This window comes from Apus apus, chromosome 3, assembly GCF_020740795.1.
Source record: "Apus apus isolate bApuApu2 chromosome 3, bApuApu2.pri.cur, whole genome shotgun sequence".
Taxonomy (NCBI): domain Eukaryota; kingdom Metazoa; phylum Chordata; class Aves; order Apodiformes; family Apodidae; genus Apus; species Apus apus.
In genome coordinates, this window is record NC_067284.1 from 16,444,182 (window position 1) to 16,465,265 (window position 21,084).

Consider the following 21,084-nt stretch of genomic DNA (forward strand, 5'->3'; position numbering starts at 1 on the left):
GGGGCACTGGATAAGAGAATGGAAGAATAATTTGTTACATATCACTGAATCTAACTGGCATGGACAAAGAGCAGACTGCTTCATTTGATGTCATTCAAATGAAGCCTAGAAGTCATTATACGTTCTCCCTAAGAAGTATATTGAATACATCATTGTTTATCAAAACCAGTAACTGACAGCATGATCCTCTGAAAAACTCACTCTCAGCCTCCAATAAAGATGATTGGAATTATATTTGAGGAGAAAACAAAGGCTGCTGTTTATTTCATCCTCATGCCAGTCACTTGGATCATCAAGCAAACGGTATTTTGGATTAAAACAATACAACAGCACAAGATAGCCTGTTAGAGCTCCCCTGCCAATACCAGAGATTTAGAGTTTCATTACCAGAACCACAGGGGAAATAAAGCCTAAAATACCATACACAGAGGTGGGAGTGCTGGGCTCTTCGTTTGAGAATCCCAGGTGTCAGGCTTCTCAGATTCACAAGTTTAGTGGCACAGTCACTGCTTTTACACTTAATGCATAGAAGCTGAACATCCCAATGACTCTTACCCCAGGTTTGCTGTAACTGTGAAATCTTGTAGGTACTTTAGATAGGGCTTCTTTTGTAGCACCCTGCATTCTAGTTATTTTACCGTAAAAAATACATTCTTCAGATTAAAATGATATTGGTGGTTCTTGTTTATTTCATACAGAAGCACAACACTGTTACACTAGGGAGGAAAAACAGTTTTTACTCTGAGCTCCGTGACTTAAATGTGTAAAATAACTTCAGGATTATCTCAGTTCTTGCAATGAACTGGAAATTATCTCAACAGATTTTAGTGAGTTCTTGCCTATTAGCAGTAGATAAATACTACCTTTTGAAATTCAGAAATGCTTTACAAATGTCTTATGAGAGTTTCTCTTACAGGGATTGAAAACAGAAGTTCTGCATTATTCAGGACTGGACTTCAGCTTGATTATGCATATAAAAAAAATAATCAAGGTTTCCTAAAGATGTCATATCCTGGCTGGAAAATCAGTGCCCAGTAAACAAATTGTTTTATTAAAGAAAAACAACCTGACCAAGTTGACCAAGTCTAAAATTTGCCTTGCAAGAAGTCACCACTGCTAAGATGCATGCATTAAGCAGCCAGTGCTTATACATCTTAATTGTGTTTCTGCTGAAGAGCTGAGTGCTAGAAACAGATTTTGCTGAGAAGTTACTTTTCTCAGTATCTCATGTCACAACCATTCTGATAAAAAATGTTGGTGAAACTTTACTGTGTTTCTATGCCCTTTTATTAACCTTTCTTACACACTGATATAAGTGGCAAACATGGAAATCAGAACCCTATGAAAAGCATGTGTGAATATTTTCATTCTCTCCCTACAATGCTCACATTGCAAATGACACAGGATTCATTTTTTAAATGGTTTCTATGAACATGAGATTCTTATTTTTCTGCTAATAAACACATAATGTATACATATGTACATAGACACTTCACTGCTTAATTTCTAGTGGCAGTTAAGCTGTCTCATCTTCAGACTTTTGCTGAGGCACAATACCTGCAGGATCATCTTTTCAGAACATGAGATTTATATGCACAAGCAAGTAGGTCAGAGAGTCATGCATAACCAGGTACACTCTGAACTCAGTGCACAGACAAATCATTTTGAGGCCACTACTAGTCTTTGTAGAAGAAATACAAGCAGACAGTGGGTGGCCGTAAAGTACTTTGTAGGCTTAGTAATTTATGCTCTATGGATCTGCAATCCTGATTTACATCTGAGGATTACTTTACCTTGAACATCTTTTTCTTGAGTGTGTATATATATATATACACACACACACATATATATATTTATATGCTGCACCAGTGTTGTATAATATTGAGGCACTGTTTGCTGCTTGGTGCATACCAGAAGTTGTACTTACAGCTCAAACTGAGCTTCTACAAAGTTCATGACTATACTGGATGACAGATCCTCATTCAGGTGTCAAACTTGCATGTTTTCAGCATAGTAGCTGATTTTAGTGACAATTCTTTTTACTTCACACCACAGTTATCACAGCAAAGACTGAACTTTACCTTATGTATGCTCAAAAGAACTGTTTACGAATTCTAAACAATGAACTGCACAAACAGATTTGCCTGCAAAACCACCAAAACTGGTGATTGTGTACAAATGAAGGCAATGCACCAAGAATATAAGGTTGAGTTTCTACAGCTGAAATAGTATTTTTACTTAGTTTATTTAACTAGGGAGGAAAAAAAAAAAAAGAAAAAGAAGAAACCTAAGATGTGGTTTTACACAGTAACACTTAAGAATAAAACTCTACTATAAAAATACTTCTTGCAGGGCACTGGGAGCCATTCCTGTCAATGTTAGCTTTTCACTACTGCTCATGTAAGTTAAGAATGCATTAGGAATGCTGAAAGCATTCCGGGTTTTTCCATTACAAATGTATTTTTGTATGTGTTTAGCATATTTTAATTCATACTAGTTATCACTAGTCAGATTAATAAAGAAGAAATATTAAAAAGTATATTTTAACTATGATTATTCAAGACTGTATTTATCACTCTCAACTATTAATTACCAAATATATTTGCTGGATGTAAGCCTTTTGTATTTCAATAAAATATAATAAAACTATTTACTTGAAAATTTCACAGGGAATTGAACTGGTATTTAATCTCACCCAAGACACATCACATTATTTTATAAATGATGCAAAGCTACAGTTGGAAATGAAAGAGCAAGGAAAGTGAAACAAAGCTGTATCTCCTAGATATCAAAGTCTGAAATACTCCAATCATCTTAAATTTTAAAAATACCACTCTGATTTGGTCCTTAAGACAGGGAAGTTTGAGAACACTTTTTTCCCCAATATAAAGCTCTTCCTGCAGCACACAAAGTCAAAGCATCCCAAGTGGTTTCACTACTCACTGAATAAAAGATGCAAACAGCACAGAGCATAGCAAATGATAAGTATCTTAGAAGTGACAGTAATAAAGGTTAAAAAAAGTAGTAATAAAAGTTAAAAAGATACTTGTTTCAACAATACTGAGAAATTCTGTATTCGATTTAAAGATTAAAAAAATCAGAATTTCTTAAAATATTCATTTAAAGGAACATTTACCTTAGATACTAAAGACAAAATCTTTAGCTTTCAGCACCATAAACATCAACAGAAAACCTTTAGGCAGTTTCAGCACAGAAACCCTTTTATCCTTCTTTACTCTTATTTATTACACTTCATATCTTTAAAGACAAAATGTTAAGAGAGATACAACTGAGATTTCAACATGGAATGTATTTATTTTTTTTTAATATTCAGTACAGTATTAGGAGGTCATTTAAATACTTTAAATAAAGATTTTGGAGAAAAGCCCAAAGGATTCAACTAGGTAAAGACAAACAATCTTATCAGTGGAGGAAAGACAAGTATTTAATGACCTTGCAATCCTTGAAGAAGCGTTCTCTAGACAATTCATATTCCTGGGTCACCTACAGTCAGGAATGTCACCTGGCACGGTGATTCTCTTGCTTTCCTTTGTCTTCTGGAGTGTTTCAGGCAGAAGATCTCAACTATAAGGGACAACTTCACTGAGAGGCAGGATTTTTTTTTTTTTTTTTAAATGAAACACACAGAACCAAGCCAACATGTTTGCCTCATCACTTTGCTTTAAAAAATAAATTACACTTAACCATAGATCAGAAGGGCATTAGGTAACACTACAGTCCTACAGATCAACCCCCTCCTCCCTTTTTGTATTTCCTCTCCAAATCAACCCACAGTATAATTATCTGACCCTGTGGATGGGACAACGGAAACAATCATTAAGCAGCTGAGTATTGCCTGATGTGGGGGAAAAAAAAAATATCTGAAATGAATTGAAAATTAATTTCATTCCACAAAAAGATCAGGAAAACTAAATGCTGCTTTTTGGTGCAAAGGAAAAAAAAAAAAAGAGAGAAACAAAAAAGCACCCTACTGTGCAAACTAACATGCCCTGATTTTTTGAATGCATCTTCTGCTTGCCTCAGGCGTCCTGCTGGAGCCATGCAGAGAGGTGGGAATATCTCATTTGAGAACATCCAGCCACCACTTCCTCTTCCACTATTTCAAAGTCAGTTTTGTTTTCATGATATTTGTTAATCATTTTGTTACCAAGGATTCCCATGCATCTCATTCTGAAAAATATATCTTCTTTCTGATGCCAGTCGAGGAAATCCTGGCATAATCAAAGGAACAGACTGGAAAATTTCAGTTAATTTTACTTAAGTTCCCTACAAGTATGTTTACACATATATATACAAAAATATGTAAGCATATATATGTGCATATCTATACATACACGAGTATTGAGGTTCTTTGCTTACCATTTTCAGTCTTACAAGATCTATTTCACATATATACACACACACGTATATGTATGTATACGAACTGAGACTGACTGTGTTAAGAAGTTAAATCTATACAGTAATAAATATAGGGTGGGGCATCTCAGCCCAGTAAGATCAGTGATTTTTCTTCCTTGTATCACATAAACAGTCATAGCTTCTTGCAGTGCTAGGTTTTTGGAGACTGGAAGTTCTGAAAGTTTGGCTCCAATTCAGTAACACATGAAACCAGTAATTTGCATTTCACAAGAAGAACCTTTAAACCCATGCAACACTCTACAGGTTTGCACACAACTCGCTGGCCAGCAGTCTGGTGCACTTTCCTCTTCCAGCCAAACATTACTGCTTTGGTGAAGAATTTGTTTGGGTAAAATGAAAACACTGTCTTGTTTGCAATCATATGACCAAAAAATCAAGCGGGCATGCAGCCGACGCCAGATTCCCTGAGGCAGCAGGTGCACACAGAGGTCATGTATTCCTTAAAAGTCTCCACGTGTATTACAGTAGGGAGTGCATTCAGAACAACAAGCAGACTGTGGCATGCAAGCACAGCCTAAGGTCAGTAAGCATGGTGAGCTTCCTCTGTGCTCCAGAACTGTACCTCTAGAAAGTTATTCTTTAGGTACAGTTATGAATTTAGAAACTAAAGGTTCCGAGAGGTTTCAAACTGAGTAAACAGAGAGGAAATAATTTTGTAGTGTAAGCAAACTTTGTCAATTCATAGAGCAAGACTTAATTTTTAAATCAGCTTGAATAAGTAACTAGACATCAAGCTACTTATATTTCAAATTCCTATCTAAGAGATAATAAATAATGAAGTTTAACTGGTTGAAATAATGGCCAGCATGGTGAAACAATGTTCACGTAAGTGAAAAAGATGCATCTTAAAATTGTATTAAATTAATAATTCCCATCCATAAAAACTCCCAAAACAAACAGCTTAATAAGAGAACTGTTAGAAGCTATGAACCTTGACATAGGAGATAAAGCTCAGTGTCTGCATCACTGTGATACTCCAGTATACTAACACTTGCAGATATTTCATCGGCACAAAGCATTAAGGTGGAGTGTTATGTTACTGGACCAAATTGTTATGCAATCTAACAAAAGGTACAGACCTTGTGCATCTCATTACAATTACAATAAACAGGACATCTGAGGCTCAGGCCTCAATACTCACTGCCACCAAAAGTCTGAATGTCTTTCCCTTATGCTATCCTTAATCTTACATGCCTCCAGATAAAAGTCTTGGACACTTTTGCATAATATATTGAAATTACACTACCTGGATAAACAAACCGTCCAAGAATTCCTAATGGAAATTTGCCTAAAGGCAAAATAAGCCTAAAGGTAACTGATACTTAAAGAGAAAAAAGAAACTAAGAGAGAGGTGGTATAAGCCCTACTGAGCAGTACATTCTTTGAGTACCTCCAATATTACCCACTATTGACATACACGAATGCTCTTCTCAGAATGTACAGAAAACCATTTATCTTAAACCAAGAGAGAATGCATTAAATAGGAACTTCTGGGTCTCAAGTTTAGGAGGGTTTCTCATCAGTTTCTGAAAAGTCAGTAAATCAGACACTAACCAGTTTTCAAATCAGGACATAAAATGTCTCAGATTATATAAAAGTATACTCCAACTTCTCCAGAAGAGAAGTCAAAGCTAAGGCCTCACAATTCCAGTTATGAGAAACAGCATAACCTCTTTACTAGGCCACCACTTGAAGCCAACTATTCAGTGTTTTAAAGAGGGGTTTTTACAAAAAGGTGGTTGCAATACAGTTTTTTGTAATATGTACCCAAGTATAGACAGATTACTTAAAAGTATTAAGAGTAACAACAGAAACTGTTAAAGAAAATGCAACATATAAACAAAATGCAACAAACTACACTGAAATTTCTTCAAGGTCTTCATACCTAGTGAAGTTCACCACACAAATGGAACATCATAAAGTACAAATTAACAAACCACATGATTAATAAAATCTGTTCACTTTATATTAAATATCTCTAATATGATCATAGAATGTTTACATCCTCTGCTGCACAGAGGAACTCTTCCCTTTGTATCACGGGCAGGGGTTCTCCTCTCCAACACTACTGTGCAAAGTGACTCTTTATTTCAGCAGGTTCTGCAGCATGGCTGTGGCATACGTGGGACGAGCCTGTCTGCTTGCAATTGCATTTTGAAGGTACTGGATCCCCCCACAGCGCTCCCAAATTTCTTCAAACTGCCTGGGCAAAATTTCAGCCCCTCGCTTCCGTGTTAAGCCAGTCTCTTCCAGATTCAGCTCACACATATCCATATCGTCCTTCCCTGAAATGGCAAAGGGGAAAGAGAAACACCTCTATTAAGCTTTTACATCCCTTCCAAGGTACTGTTAACAAAGGTTAGATCTTTGTTGCTTTGATTTCCTCCCTCGAGCTCCAGTTTGTTAACAGACTTCAAAAGCTCTTTGTCTTTTTACACACAGACTAGACAAGCAGGATCGGAATAAACTAGTATCAGATGCTGCACCTGACAAAATTGTGCTTAAAAAGTAAGCAAAAAGAAAAAAACAAGTAAAAGAGTTCAGCATCTTGATATATTCTTGTGAAATCCACTACAGGATGACAAGCACATTTGTTTTACACACACACTTCCAGTTTTACAGTGAACTGCTCTTACTATTTGTTTAATTGCAGCACAGTTACTAAGAACTCAAGACTTTTTATCAAGCAGTAAGTGTTCTTAAGCAATCAGCCTCCCATAGTAAACAAACAGTGTTTACCAAATGGGACTGACACAGGGAATCCAATGCAATGATGGGTGTAGCTGGCTTGCTGTATTTTAAACTTGTTTTTAAATAGGTGAACTATTGAATGTGGTATTCACGACAGCAAGGCCACTATTAGCTATGGGCTTTGACACTGAGCAGGCAACAGTTTGTATAAGGAATTATGTTAAAAATAATTAGCAGAAAACCAAGGAACTTTTGTCGCTAATAAAGCATCACTCTGGAGCTAAACACATTGGTTTTGGCCTCTGTCTCAGCCTTCAAGTTAAAAACAAAAACTAAAAAACCAGAACTGTAAACAGCATTTCTCCAGTGTTCTCTCCCCTCTCCTTATCCTCCAGGAAAGGATGACGCATTTCATTACCAAATAAATCTCTACCAATCCATTGCCACATTAAGGTTTTATTTTAAATGTTCATGATTATAAAGCTGTTCTCCCACACTAAGCAGTACAAATGTTTGTTATTAGCACCATACTATGGAAAGGCAATACACCATATGAGCAAATTGGTTTGATACACACTGCTGTAATTTTTCAAAGCTAACTAAAAACCAATACAATGAAGAGCAGAACCTTCCCAGATAAACTGTGGTATTTTATCTTCATGCTGACTCCAGTTCAGTGAATAAATGGAGGACACTTAACATTAAAACCATTTATATTTGGATTCCCACTCTGTGTATGATTTCCCAGATTAAAGTACATGTACAAGTAAACTGTGTGACCAGTCACATCTCCAAATGATACTCTAAAGTAAGTTATCAACTCTAAACCTTTTCAGCATTTGAATGTTGCTTTCAATACCAACCTGCTACCAGAAGAATGGGTGCCTTGTCAGGATGAAGTTCCATTTGTCGCGCAATCCATGGCCCATCAAAATGAGCATACCACCAGCCCTTCTTCTTGTTCTGGGGATCTTTGTACTGGTCTGCGGGACGGATGAAGGGAATACGGAAGTAACGCTGCTGTCTGTTCATTTCGATTTCTTGTTGTCTGGCTGGTAGCTGGGTTGTTGGATTCTGTTGAGCTATCATTCAAAAAAACCCAACAAACAAGCAAACAGAAAAATAGAAAACAAGAAAAATGTATTAGGACTTGCTCAATTAATCAGCAAAGTAAAAAACAAAACAAATACATAAAAGAAAAATAAGTAAACAAAACCAAACCCCAAAAACCTTGGAGATTCTCTTTGAATACAAGGTCATCTGAAGTCTCATCAACCTAAGAAGTATTTCCATCTCATATAATGTGCATTCTATTAATCACTACAGCTGTAACACTAGTGAGAAAAGGTTCATAGTAACTATTGTATCTATACAAAGGTTGCTCAATAGCCTCATTTAGGTACATTTAGACAAAATAAAGTGAGTAAAATAATCAGTAAGTGCCCCAGTTCAGTCCATCTCTTTGTGGAACAAGGTCACAGTGCAAAGGAGCATTTTCAGTTACAAAAATATAAAGCACCACTTGAAGATTTTTGACAGGAGACACCGAAGGGTGTGTAATACTGTCAGAAATGAACAAATTGTTAAAAGAAATGTTGACAACAAACACCACTTATTAAGAAGCTGCCACCAAGCATAACTTTCTGCCTCGATTCCTGTGTGCTAAACCCCAGCAAGTTTGCAGACCACACTAAATTGAGTGGGAGTGTTGATCAGCTCGAGGGTAGGAAGGCTCTGCAGAGAGATCTGGACAGGTTAGATCGATGGGATGAGGTCAATGGGACAAGGTTTAACAAGACCAAGTGCCAGGTCCTGCATTTTGGCCACAATAACCCCAAGCGATGCTACAGGCTTGGGGAAGAGTGGCTGGAAAGCAGCCTGGTGAAAAAGGATCTGGGAGTACTAGTGGATGACCAGCTGAACATGAGCCAGCAGTGTGCCAAGGTGGCCAAGAAGGCCAATGGCATCCTGGCTTGTATCAAATACACTGTCCAGCAGGAGTAGGGAAGTGATCGTGCCCCTGTACTTGGCCCTGGTGAGGCCACGGCTTGAGTACCATGTTCAATTCTGGGCGTGCCACAGTATAAGAAAGACATTGAGGTCCTGAAGCAATGTCCAGAGAAAAGCAACAAGGCTGGTGAGGGGTTTGGAGGGCATTTCATACAAGGAGTGGGTGAGGGAACTGGCGTTGTTTAATCTGAAGAAGAGGAGGCTCAGGGGAGATCTTACTGCTCTCTACAACTACCTGAAGGGAAGCCAGTGTTGGTCTCTTCTCCCAAGTAACCAGAATTAGGATGAGAAGAAACGGGTTTAAGTTGTGCTACGGGAAGTTTAGGTTGGATATTAGGAAAACTTTCTTTACTGAAAGAGTGGTGAGGCATTGGAATGGGCTGCCCAAGGAGGGTGGTGGAGGCACCATCCCTGGAGGAGTTCAAGAAGTGTTTAGATGTGGCACTTCAGGATATAGTTTAGTGGTTGTGGTAGTTGGATTACAGCTGAACTCAATGATCTGGAAGGTCTTTTCCAACCTAATGATTCTATGATTCTATTATTAGAATTACTCTACGTCTGCTATCTTTTTAAAATACATTGTTTATTTCAGACCTTTAAGAACTACAGACCAAACTTGGAGAGGAGATAGTTAAATAAAATATTTTAAAGCTTCATATATTTAAATTTTTTTTGCTAAGTATCTCCCATGTGCATTTTTGGACTCCTGAATAAAAGCAAATATTCTCTAACCCATCAGTAAAAGCAAATAATCTCTAACTTACCAGTTAACTCATCAGCTGATTAACTGTGTTATGTATACACTATCATATTTAGTTTTAAATAGGAAATGCTCTTAGAAGCAAGACTCTTCCCTTTAATAACTGCATTTACTGCTTGTTAGTGATCTTGTTTTAGTGTTTTACAAAACCAGTGTGGAAAATACTGTTTCAGAAATTCTGAATTTCTACACCATCGCTACAAAAGAAAATCAGTATTAATAGTTCAATGTTTCACTATAAAGGGAATAATTAAAAGGTAATTATTTTTTTTGTCCATTGTCTCTTAAGCAGCAAAGCTAAGTTTTGAGCTGAAATTAAATAAATGAAAAATGACAATCACTTCTAATTATGTATTTTTATAGTTATGAACAAGACTACTTAGATTCAAATAAATATAGTTTTTCTAAATGTGAAGAATCTTAAAAAAAATATGTACTGTATAAATCATACCCCCAATTTTTTCCACGTCTACATAAACACAAGGAAGACAACCAGAAGATTTTAATAGGTGAATTCTACCTGTATACATCAACTCTGACGAAAGACATATTTTACAGGGAGATTTAGTCTACAGTTTATACTAAATTAATTATAATTTCTGCAAGTTGCCTGAGCATTTGTCACAGCAGATTAGTGCTTTAGTTTTGTCAAACACATTTTGCACTGCATGGTAATTGCTAAGGCGTATTTCTACACCTATGCATACCTAAATCCAAGAGGAAATCTAGAGGACAGGAATGCTAAGCAGTCAATATAGCCTCTACTTTTCAGTGATACAGAATTGTAGCTCTTTATTCAAAAGAAACCATCACCTGAATGTTAGTTTTTGTGGTAGGAAAATAGCTGTTATATTAAGCTGATTCCAGAGTTTTGCTACAACAGAGTCATGTGAAGAATAAAAAATGCTATAATAAACATGGTATTTCTTGGGGAGGGGGAAAGAGGAGGAGAGGCAGTGGGGAAGGGAAAAAAAGGAAAAAATAGATTATACCTTAAACTACATAAAAAGGTTAAGTCGTTCTCCCTTCCCATGACAGCTCAAATGGGTAGCATCTCATGAAAATAAGCAGTAAAATACATTTGCAAATTACTAGATTGACAGATAATCACCATCTGTTCAATAACCACCAAATGGTAAAATAATTTTTTTTTAACAATTTATTCTATGTACCCGTGTAGCAAAACACTGGATTCATTAGTTAGTATAGAGCTCTCAAGTGTTCCTATTCTTCAAAGTTAGCTTAAATAGCCATCTCCCCACTTACGTGAGTTGCTCAAAAATGGTGCAAAATCTGTGAACAAATATTACATGTTGAACACAACATCAAAGTGCTGATTCTTTACAAATTATAGTTTCATTACCCCAACATTTTCACCAATGCTGATCATACACAAAAAGAAAATCAAGTTAGACAATAAACCCAGATGTTGACCCAAGTATTCCTATTAATCTACAATTCTATTATTTTTCTGCTCACTGACACATATGAAATGTCTCCTTTCTTCCAGTTTCATAGATTTTCAACTGCTTCTATTTTCATCAGGACTTAATTTCAAAATTGATTACTTCAATAATTTGCAATACCTGTTACAGAACTTCAGCTGTATACATGCTGAGCATAGACTGCTGTAACAAATCTGCTCATTAATTATTTTTTTATTTTTTATTTTTGACATTTCCATTTTGACATTGACTTCTATTGATACCAGATCTGCCTACTCCAACAATAATAATCAAACCACTGTTTACCTTCTATACTGAATGTATCATTTTAATTAAAGGATACCTGTAAAATCATATAACATCAGTGAAAAGACAAAAAGGAGATACTACATCATTTAAATCAAATATCCAGTGACACCCGAATGACTTTTAGCTTAAACATCTAAGAAATCAGAGTCCCCTCTTAATACCGTCTTAGATCATTATGATACATAGATGTGAAATTCCTGCATAGTGTAATTATTTGCAATAGGAAAAATTACTTCTGATACTGACAAGTCCCTAAAGGTCACTATTGGTGCATTTATTCTGAACTGTGATGTCCTAACTTGTCTTCAGAAATGAGAAGCCACATTTCAAGAAAAGTAAAAAAATGCAATGAAAAACAGTGAAAATAATGCTGTAAATGTTTAACTAAATTTGAAGAGATCGTGAATATTCCAAGCATAACTTGCACAAACCCAAAGATTTTCTGCACTTTCATACTTCCCATAAGCAATACTGAGCATGAATATTTATTTTACCCACTTAGCTCCCGAGAGAATTCGCGAGCTCAAATTCAAAGCAACCTACCACTTTGCAGAAGTGATTCAAATGCCTTTTCCTGCTGTTTCAGTCATAATCTCTCCTAAGGCCTTAAAACCACGTTACTATGCATGGCCACAAGGACCCATTTCACCATTCCGGTGAAGCCACTGAGCCACCAGAGCAAGGGATGGTGCTGGTGGAGCCCTTCTGCAGCGGCTGAACCGCAAGGAAAACCTCGGCAAAACTGAGGAAGAGAAGGTGAGAGAAATGGAAAGAGAGGGAGTCAGTCCCAGCCCCTGTCCCTGGGTGGGGAGTGAGAGCTTCTGGGGAGCAGCAACTCTGACTCAACGTGGGCAAAGGGATGGGGCCTGACCCCCCTCAGGTGGAAGAGCAGCCCCTGGGGAGCGCAGCGACCAGGAGCAGCAAACAGGGCGTGGGGTGGCAGAAGGGCCTGGCGCGGCAGTTGGCGCAGGCAGGGTGCGGAGCAGGGCACGGGCCCCCTCTTGGCTCAAGGTAAGAACTCGGCTAGTGATCATCACACACACGCCCCTCCCCCGGAGAGGACCTAGCCATGGTATCCACTCGGGCAAGAACCATTGCCAGGAGGACAGTGGCGACCCAAAGAGAGGTGCCTCTCAAGAACGCAGCTGTCCAGGTCTCTGGCTGCACTGAAATGTCTCAGCCTGTCAGTCCTATCAGGGGATAGCAGAGAGAACACCTGCGTACGTGTGACCAGGTGAATGATTTACTCAGCCTAGTGGCTGAGCTGAAAGAGGAAGTGGAAAGATTACAGAGTATCCCAGATTGTGGAAGAGAAATAGATTGGTGGAGGTAATACCCTACCATACTTGGCACAAAGCCTTTGCTGTGATTCTGTTAATTTCTTTGATTCCTTTTATAACAGACAATCACTGGATTGGAGCGAGAGGGGAAGAATAACAATCCACTGTGTCAATATCACTCTAGAAACTGCCCACCTATTTTTCAGATCTGGCAATGTTAAACATCGTAACTCCTACACCTTCCTGTTGAATTTAAAAGGCAATAAATACCCATCTGTGAAATCAGGAGAATGATAGTCTAATGAGAAAACAGGGACTACACAATATCTGTCATCCCACCACCAAAAACTGCAATATCAACGCTCTTAGAATTTTTTTTTAAAAAGAGTGTAACCTGAAATATGCACAACCTTCAGTGATGTAAATGAGGAAATTATTAGCACCTTTCAAAAGTATCTACATCTAGGGCTATACATCTGTATCTTAGGGAAGAATAAAAGTATGAGATAAAAAAACACCCTTGTCATCAATAATTCTTATTTTGTCTGGACCTCAAAGGTAATAGTGAATTATGCAACAAATTATTCCTTGTAATCTTTCTTTTTACAGCACCAAAAAAAAGTCTAATGCAATTGTCTGATGGACTACTTGAGAACTATCTAGAATCTCTTCTACCCTTGGGTATAATGCTCTGTGATGAACTATCACTAACAACTCCCAGAAAACATTTGTATTTACAGAGGTCAAAACTAGTAAGAACAACCGTAAAAACAGGATTTCAAAAGTCTCTAAATGCAAATTGCCATTTCAGAAATGGGAAATTATCTTCCTCAGTCCTAAGCAACACAGCAATGAACACTTAGCAAAAATGCCAGCAACTGCCAATACCAAATAAACAACTATTTTTAAGTTGGTACCAACTCTGAGTTGGTATGAGAAAAGGTTTTAGGGAGAGCTATTCAGTACATGTATCTGCATTTCCTGAAATTACTGTATTTTCTGCAAAGTTTTGTCAGTTCCAATCTTTTCAAAGCATTGACCCTAAATCAATATAAAAATATTCTTTAAAAAGAGAAGAATTTCTTTCAACCTAGCAAAACCAAAATTCATTCTATATAAGTTTTCCTTAGAATACCAAAATTATTATAAATACAAAATTATTTCTCCTCACCATAGTCTGTGACTGACTTGGGAGCACGCTGTTCTGTTTCAGCATTTCGTTTCTTATTCTTGGATTTCCAAGCATGATAGACCTTTAGCCTTCTGTGAAACTCTTCTCTGCAAGCTGCCAACAGTTCCAGATCTGTATCAAAAATGAAGAAAGATGGGATGAATGAGAAAAATCAGGAAAATTATTAATGAACTGCTTTTCTACATTGATAGGTAAGTAATTTTACATCATGTTGTAACACAAATAGAACAGAATGGAAGAGAATATACCAAAGCCTCATTCTCTATAGCAACAGGGCCTGTATTTTATGGCCCAGAAAGTTCCTCGAGTGCTTTATATATTTTTCTCCTTTAGAAGAGTGGCAGACACTGCAGTAGCTGTTCTATTGTGAATGCAGTAGCATTCTATTGTTCTAAAATTCCACAGCTGAACTTTATTTTTGCAACTGAAAAAAAAGGAAAATTAGCAACTCTACTGCTCAGATATAGGTTCTTTTTCCTCTTTATAAAACATATTTTAATTTTGTTGAATTTCATGATACTAAGAGACTGAAAAATTGTAAGGCTTTCCTGTAAGTCATCTAAGGGTATCCAAACTGGCTTCACTAGGGATGAACATACATTAGCACCACGTATTACTGCACCACCTATTCTGCTGAAAGCTTTGCTCCAGTCTTGCATATGCAGAAACAACAGAGACACAATTAGAATTTGGAGCTAACTTTGGGTTTTAAATACAAATAGAGAGAATGGGTTTGCTTCCTGTGTGATGTGCTCTAGGTGACCCTGCTCTGGCAGGGGGGTTGGACTAGATGATCTTTCGAGGTCCCTTCCAACCCCTAGGATTCTGTGATTCTGTGTGATTCCAAATTCTACCTCCAGGGATATATTCTGACTTATCTTAAATAAAAAATTAACCAACTGCTTTCAATCAAAAGAGGAAGAAACAGTAATATTTAATAAAGGAATAATTATTATCTATTTCAGTCTTCATAACATTGGAGTGGAATTAATTGATGTCCTAACTGTGAACTTCTAAAATTAAGTCACAAATTTTGAAAATCCAAAAATAATCTGAACACCTAGGAAAACATTCAGTGATGTGCTTTACATGGCATAGTTGCTTTTTGTGATTTAGTGACGGCAAGAAGTGAGAGCAAAAAAATTTATAGAACACAGAAATTCTAGGTACAGCATAATAACTATTATACCCTTAGTGGAAATACATAACACTGAGACAATTTAATTAAGAAATTATGATAAGTATTTTATGGCCCAAGGAGCTTAGCATCGTAAATATAAGTAAAAGAGGTAAAAAAAGGAAATTCTCTGTCCTCAACACAGAAATAGCTTCATTCACTTTTCTTTTTGGGGTAAGAGAACTTTCAAAAATTATTTTTACATTGTTTCAAACCTGAATAAATTTATGAGCAAGTGTTTATCTTTGTCACCTTTCATACAACTACAACTTGACTTCTTTCTCAAATCAGAAAATAGAAAAAAACCAACAACTTACCACAAGAGGTATTGATTGTATCACGAAGCTCTGCGTATTTCCACTTACTGAGATCATGCTTCTTAGTTCCAGCAGCAGCTTTTGTGGCTTGAACCGCAGGACCCCTATGATTATTTAAAAAATATGTGTTTTTTTGAGCAGGAAACAGGAATTGTTACAACAGGAGGAACAGATCCTACGATCAACACTGCAGCACACGTATTAGAATGAAAATCAGCAGCAGAGGGATTAAATTCAAAGGGCAAGTAACATATTATGTTCAGTATGTTCAAATAATTAAGAAAAAGTGAAAGCATCTTTTTTGTCCAAAGTCGTATCTGATTGGCTACCTAGAGATTAAAAGGAATTGTCATTCACAGTTAGAAATTATGTGTGAAAAGATGCAAATTCTGCTCATAAGTACCTCACTCTGTGCTGATGTACATTTTCCTTGGTCAAGATGCAGAATACACACAACAAAGAGTGTTAATAGTTCTATTTAAAAAACCAGACAAGGAAAACCATTTCTGAAGTAGACAAAAAGGGAGAAAAAGCGCTTCGTCTTCTGCTTAAAACTGCATTAGGACAAAATCCTTGTTTCAAGACTAGTGAAAATATTGCATGCCTTGATAAAGGTCAAATTTGAGAGAAGAAATCAAATTAATTCTATATTAATTGTGTAGCAGCTGTCTGAGAACAGCAATACATATTCTAAAGAAGGGAAAAAAAAACACCAAAACAAACCCAAAACATTAAGAGATACCAAACAAAAAAAGATCACCCTCAGAATAACCAGTATAAAAACACCTTCAACAGTATGTATAAAGTTATCCATGTAACAAACAAACAAACATTACATGTGTATGTATAAAGATAAACCTGAAAGAAAATGAGTATTTGTTTTTCTTAAAAATTATATGGATAAGAAGTGAAAGAAGTCTCCCTTAGGAACAGCAAACTTCCCATGTTTTGTTTGGATATTCAAAACACTCCAACGTTCAGTGACAATCAAAAGTACTTTTTAAACACTAAGGAATTCAAGAACAGATTTTACCAACCTCTGCCAATGTCCCTGACTAAGAACAAGAGGGAAACTGAATTATCATTCAGGATCTCAGAGGATTTTTCAGAAGAAACTAGATTTTTATCAGGGTAGCAAAACAGCTGCTGCAATATGTTCCATTAAATACTCACAAGAGACAACAAGACAAGAACAAAAAAGCCCAAAAAACAGGCCTTTTCAGTTAAGACTGGTTTTGCAGCAATACCTTTGTGGGACTGATACATTATTACAATATCTATAATCCAGTGAATGCTATTTCAAACTTTATTTTTCTGTAAAGGTCTTGTGTGGGACTGTGAAGTTTTGTTGTTTATTTTCGCTTTTTACTTAATGAGTTATAAACACATTTTCTGTGAAAAATTTCTCTATGTAGCTATAGCAGTTCTGAAAGCAGAGATAACAAATGCAATTTATTTTTAAGTTTCATAGAATGAAACAATCTGTTTAACCAAATGTTATGCTTAATAGCAACTGAACCATCTCTTCATTGTAATTAAAACTACTGAATGTTACTGTTTATTGCAGCATCAGCTTAATTATGCCTACTCATGCTACTCATCTGAGTCAACACAGCTTCCCTTTATGGTGTGTGAGAAGTCTGATATAAAGAATTGCCTCTTTGACTTTTAAATAGCATATAGCTAAGGGACAGAAACTTTTCCTCACACTTAGCACAACTCATAATTGCAAACCAAATTATTACACAGAAAGTCTCCTTCAAAATATAAATGTTGTTATTTGTCTATAATTGGCATACCTGTAGGACGTTAAAGGATTGCTGCTAAATGTAACTTCCGCTGCCTGGTGTCTAACCTTCTTCAATCTAATTGGAGAAATCCTAAGGATTTTCCTTATTTAGCAACACTACCTACGACTCTAAGAGTTTGCTTCATAATTTAGAGCAGCAGAACGAGGCTGTAAGATCTCTGGTTAAACTAGTAATCTTTAAAAGTGCTAATCCAATTGAATGGCTTAGCTTTCCATTGCAGTATTCCTCTGCAGATCGCTCTTCTGTTTTCTACATGACTTTTAAGCTCAACAGTCTGGCAGGAAGAAGAGCATCAACACTTGACAATCAGTCACCACCACTCAGTCTGACAAAGTTACGTATCATTAACAGCATTTTCAGCCATTAAAAAAAAAAAAAAAAAATCAATCTCAAGTAAAAAGTTTCCAGCATATAAAGAAAAAAAATGTAGTTAAGCAAGCATGCAGTAAGAAGTATTGCATTTTGAAATGCAATAAAAAGAATTGCTGAAAAAGAGGTGTTGATAAAGAAAATGTTCTTTGAAAGAAATTATTTACTTATCTGCTTAGCACTTAAAAAAACCCAATTAGATTCCATTATGTTTTATTCCATAATTCAACCCATTTAATGTGTGACTTCTTTTTATTAAACAATTGATTAATTTGATGTGATCTTCTCACCTACCTAGACAATATTTCTGACATTTCTGTGGCCATTTGTTCCCTATAAGAAAATTGATAAATAAGCATAAACCACACACATTAACATAACACCAGCTTTTATAACTGTTAGTCTCTTGCCAACAAAACTGAAGCTAATTCAAGTGCAAAAAAACCAAAAAAGGCAAAATATTTGAAATAATTTTCATGCTTATATATAAATATGTATATTCCAGATTCTGTAAAGAGCAATAAATTACAAGAATAGTGAAAAATTGATGGTATGTGAAAAAGTTTACACTAATTATATAATAATCTTCAAATTGGTATTATTAGGTATATTAGATTATTAATTTTTTAGACATAAGTAAATTAATGGATATAAAGTATTACAAGCTGATTTGAAGTTTACAGATGCATGATAATAATGATTATTATTGGGTATTAGTAAACAGGAGGACAGTATCAATTTCCTTTGAATTAATTAGTGTTACATTTTTTTCTATTAGAGTATTTGAATGGAAAAAAATGCCATACGCAGTCATTTGCAGCTTTGCTCCATTGGCTCTGCAAACAGAAGATATTTGTGTTAGATAGACTACTTCTATGTTTCTAATAATCTGAAATGGGGAAAAGGCTTGTATTTCCTGCTCTTTCACATATTATTTACTTTCTTATGATTCTTTTTTATTTTTAATTCAGAAACAGGGTTCTATAGACCTTTTTTCTTCACCTTGCTCAATCAATCATGAAGGTTATATTATTTTTTTTTAAGTTAAATTAAGATAACCTGGAAAAAAGTGTACAAGTGGAAACTAACTCCACCCTTTCTCCCCCCAATTCCATCTTTCAAAATCAAAGATTATGAGACATGTTACTGATATATTTTATGCATGGATATGCACGTCAAAAGAAATACCAGCAAACCTCGGGTAGCTGCTCTGAGAACAGGACAAATAGCCTCTTCATGCAAACTGTGGAGAGATACTGAGTCTAACTGAAGACCCACATGCACACACAGATAGCACTGAATGTGACACAAATTAGAACTTATTGGATTATTCCAACACCTTCATTGAGGCTAGCTTATTTCAGTGATATATGCTGTACTGTATGTTTCAATAAAGCACAAAAATAAAAAAAAAATTGCACTGTTGAAAACAGGTATCAATAATTAATTTTTTACTTAAGTGCTAAGCAGTTCTGTAATTTACCCCTAGGTGCAATAAATGCCTTTTTACACATGGTTTCAAATTGTGGATGAGTAATAAAATTGGATGAAGCTAGCAGAGGTCCAGAATATACACAGAATAAGCACAAATAAAAATGCTCGATCTACTGCCAGAAAAAAACAACTTTTCTTCTTTGAAAAGAGCCTATGAGTATATTTCTCAAAGAAACTACTAATACTTATGAAGTTTTAAATATCTATGAAAACTAATGGTGAATGCACTGTGGTATTGAGGAGAAAAGAAGTAGAGGCTCCTCATTTTCAAACATGACAAGACTTACTTACCGTGTTCTTTAAAAATGACCAAAATACAATAGTTCCTTCGAAGTGGCATAAGAAAAAATCACCTTGTTCTTACTATTTTACTCCACAGGTAGTAGAGCACAATGGGAAATATACCCTTTTACTCATGCCAGTGTGTGAGAATAAAATTATTTTACAAAATTGTGTGAAAACACTGTAGAATCAGTATACTGGATGAATTCAGTACGGAATGATACATGCTTTATCTTACTACAGCAAAGTTTAACAGAGAAGGGAAATATACATACATGAAAGTTACAGTGATTTCAGTGTATCATTAGGTAACATGCAGGTCTTGAAACCAGAAAATGTCAGAATTTAACTATCTTAGTCTCTAGTAAAATTTTAATTTATGTGAGTTAACATAAGTTCTGAGAATTTATGTTTAAATTATTAAATTACATGTTTTGTTCAAACCAATTAATAGTTTTAATTTCAGATAATTCCCACAGTTTCTACCTTTAAGCCAATTCCTGCAGTTATGTCAAATCTACCCTTGCATTTCAGTAGAAGAAACTGGGGCACGGGGAAAGTTTTAGTTTATTTTCAAACGAACCAAAACAAATTTAGATCAAAGGTGAAATTAAAAGAATTTTCTTCAGGTTTTGGACATGTTTAAAACTCTTGGAGGTAGACTGCAAAAGAGAAATAAAAAAACTTGCTAATGAGCTAAAAAGCAATCTCATATAAGCAGAAAAATCTCTACTTATTTCTAGGCATATATTATCTTGCTCAAGACAGGAATTTAGATCACTGTGCTAGTTTGTTCATTCTGCACTTTCCAGTTACTCAGAAGAGTCTCGTTCTTCTATTGCTAAGTACACAGCTGAGAGAAACTGGCAGTCGTAACTATCAGGATGGTTAATTCATCATTCACATATAAACATATTAATATATAAACACCAGGATCACCCATGAGCAACAGGAAACACTGTGGAGATTATGAGCTTCACTGACAGAAAAGTTACTGAATTAGAATCATACAGTGGTTTGGTTGGAAGGGACCTCAAAGATCACCTAGTTCCAAACCCTCTGGCATGGGGCCCCTCTCCCACTAAACCAGGTTGGTCAAAGCCCCATCAAATCTCTCTTTGAACACTTCCAGGTTGGAGGCATCCACAACTTCCATGGGCAACCTGTTCCAGTGTCTCACCATCCTAACAGGAAAGAATTCCTTCCTAATGTCTAATATAAATCTACCCTCTTCCAGTTTTAAGACATTCCTATCGCTACGCGCTCTCACAACAAGTCTTTTTCCCAGCAGCAGGCCCTTTCAGACACTGGAAGGCCACTGTAAAGTCTCCCATTCTCTATGCCTTCCTTGTCTAATGCCACCCTTCTCTCAGATTTAAGATCCGTTTACCAGGTTGCAACACGAAAGTGACTTTGGGTTTACCTTCAGCGTATTGCACCGAAATCCAAAGAGGTTAAGTATGAAAGACTCCAGAATGCTGTCTGTGAAGCTCCTGGACATGTAACT

General features: G+C 36.1%; 1 protein-coding gene across 6 annotated transcripts in view; it reads right to left on the bottom strand.

Annotated features, from left to right (window-relative positions):
- Positions 1-3,290: 3,290 nt before the first annotated feature.
- MYO6 (myosin VI) overlaps positions 3,291-21,084 on the bottom strand; it is a 113,693-nt gene continuing 95,899 nt past the window's right edge. For 2 of the 6 annotated variants that reach the window (XM_051613933.1, XM_051613939.1), the window contains 7 exons: positions 18,608-18,637; positions 18,096-18,134; positions 15,622-15,725; positions 14,107-14,238; positions 11,168-11,194; positions 7,995-8,213; positions 3,291-6,725 (listed from right to left, as the gene is read on the bottom strand). In XM_051613933.1, coding sequence (XP_051469893.1) covers positions 6,526-6,725; positions 7,995-8,213; positions 11,168-11,194; positions 14,107-14,238; positions 15,622-15,725; positions 18,096-18,134; positions 18,608-18,637 — 751 coding nt within the window. In that variant the 3' untranslated portion in view covers positions 3,291-6,525. The remainder of the gene's footprint in view (positions 6,726-7,994; positions 8,214-11,167; positions 11,195-14,106; positions 14,239-15,621; positions 15,726-18,095; positions 18,135-18,607; positions 18,638-21,084) is intronic. The other 4 variants (XM_051613935.1, XM_051613934.1, XM_051613937.1 and 1 more) reach the window with 4 other exon arrangements.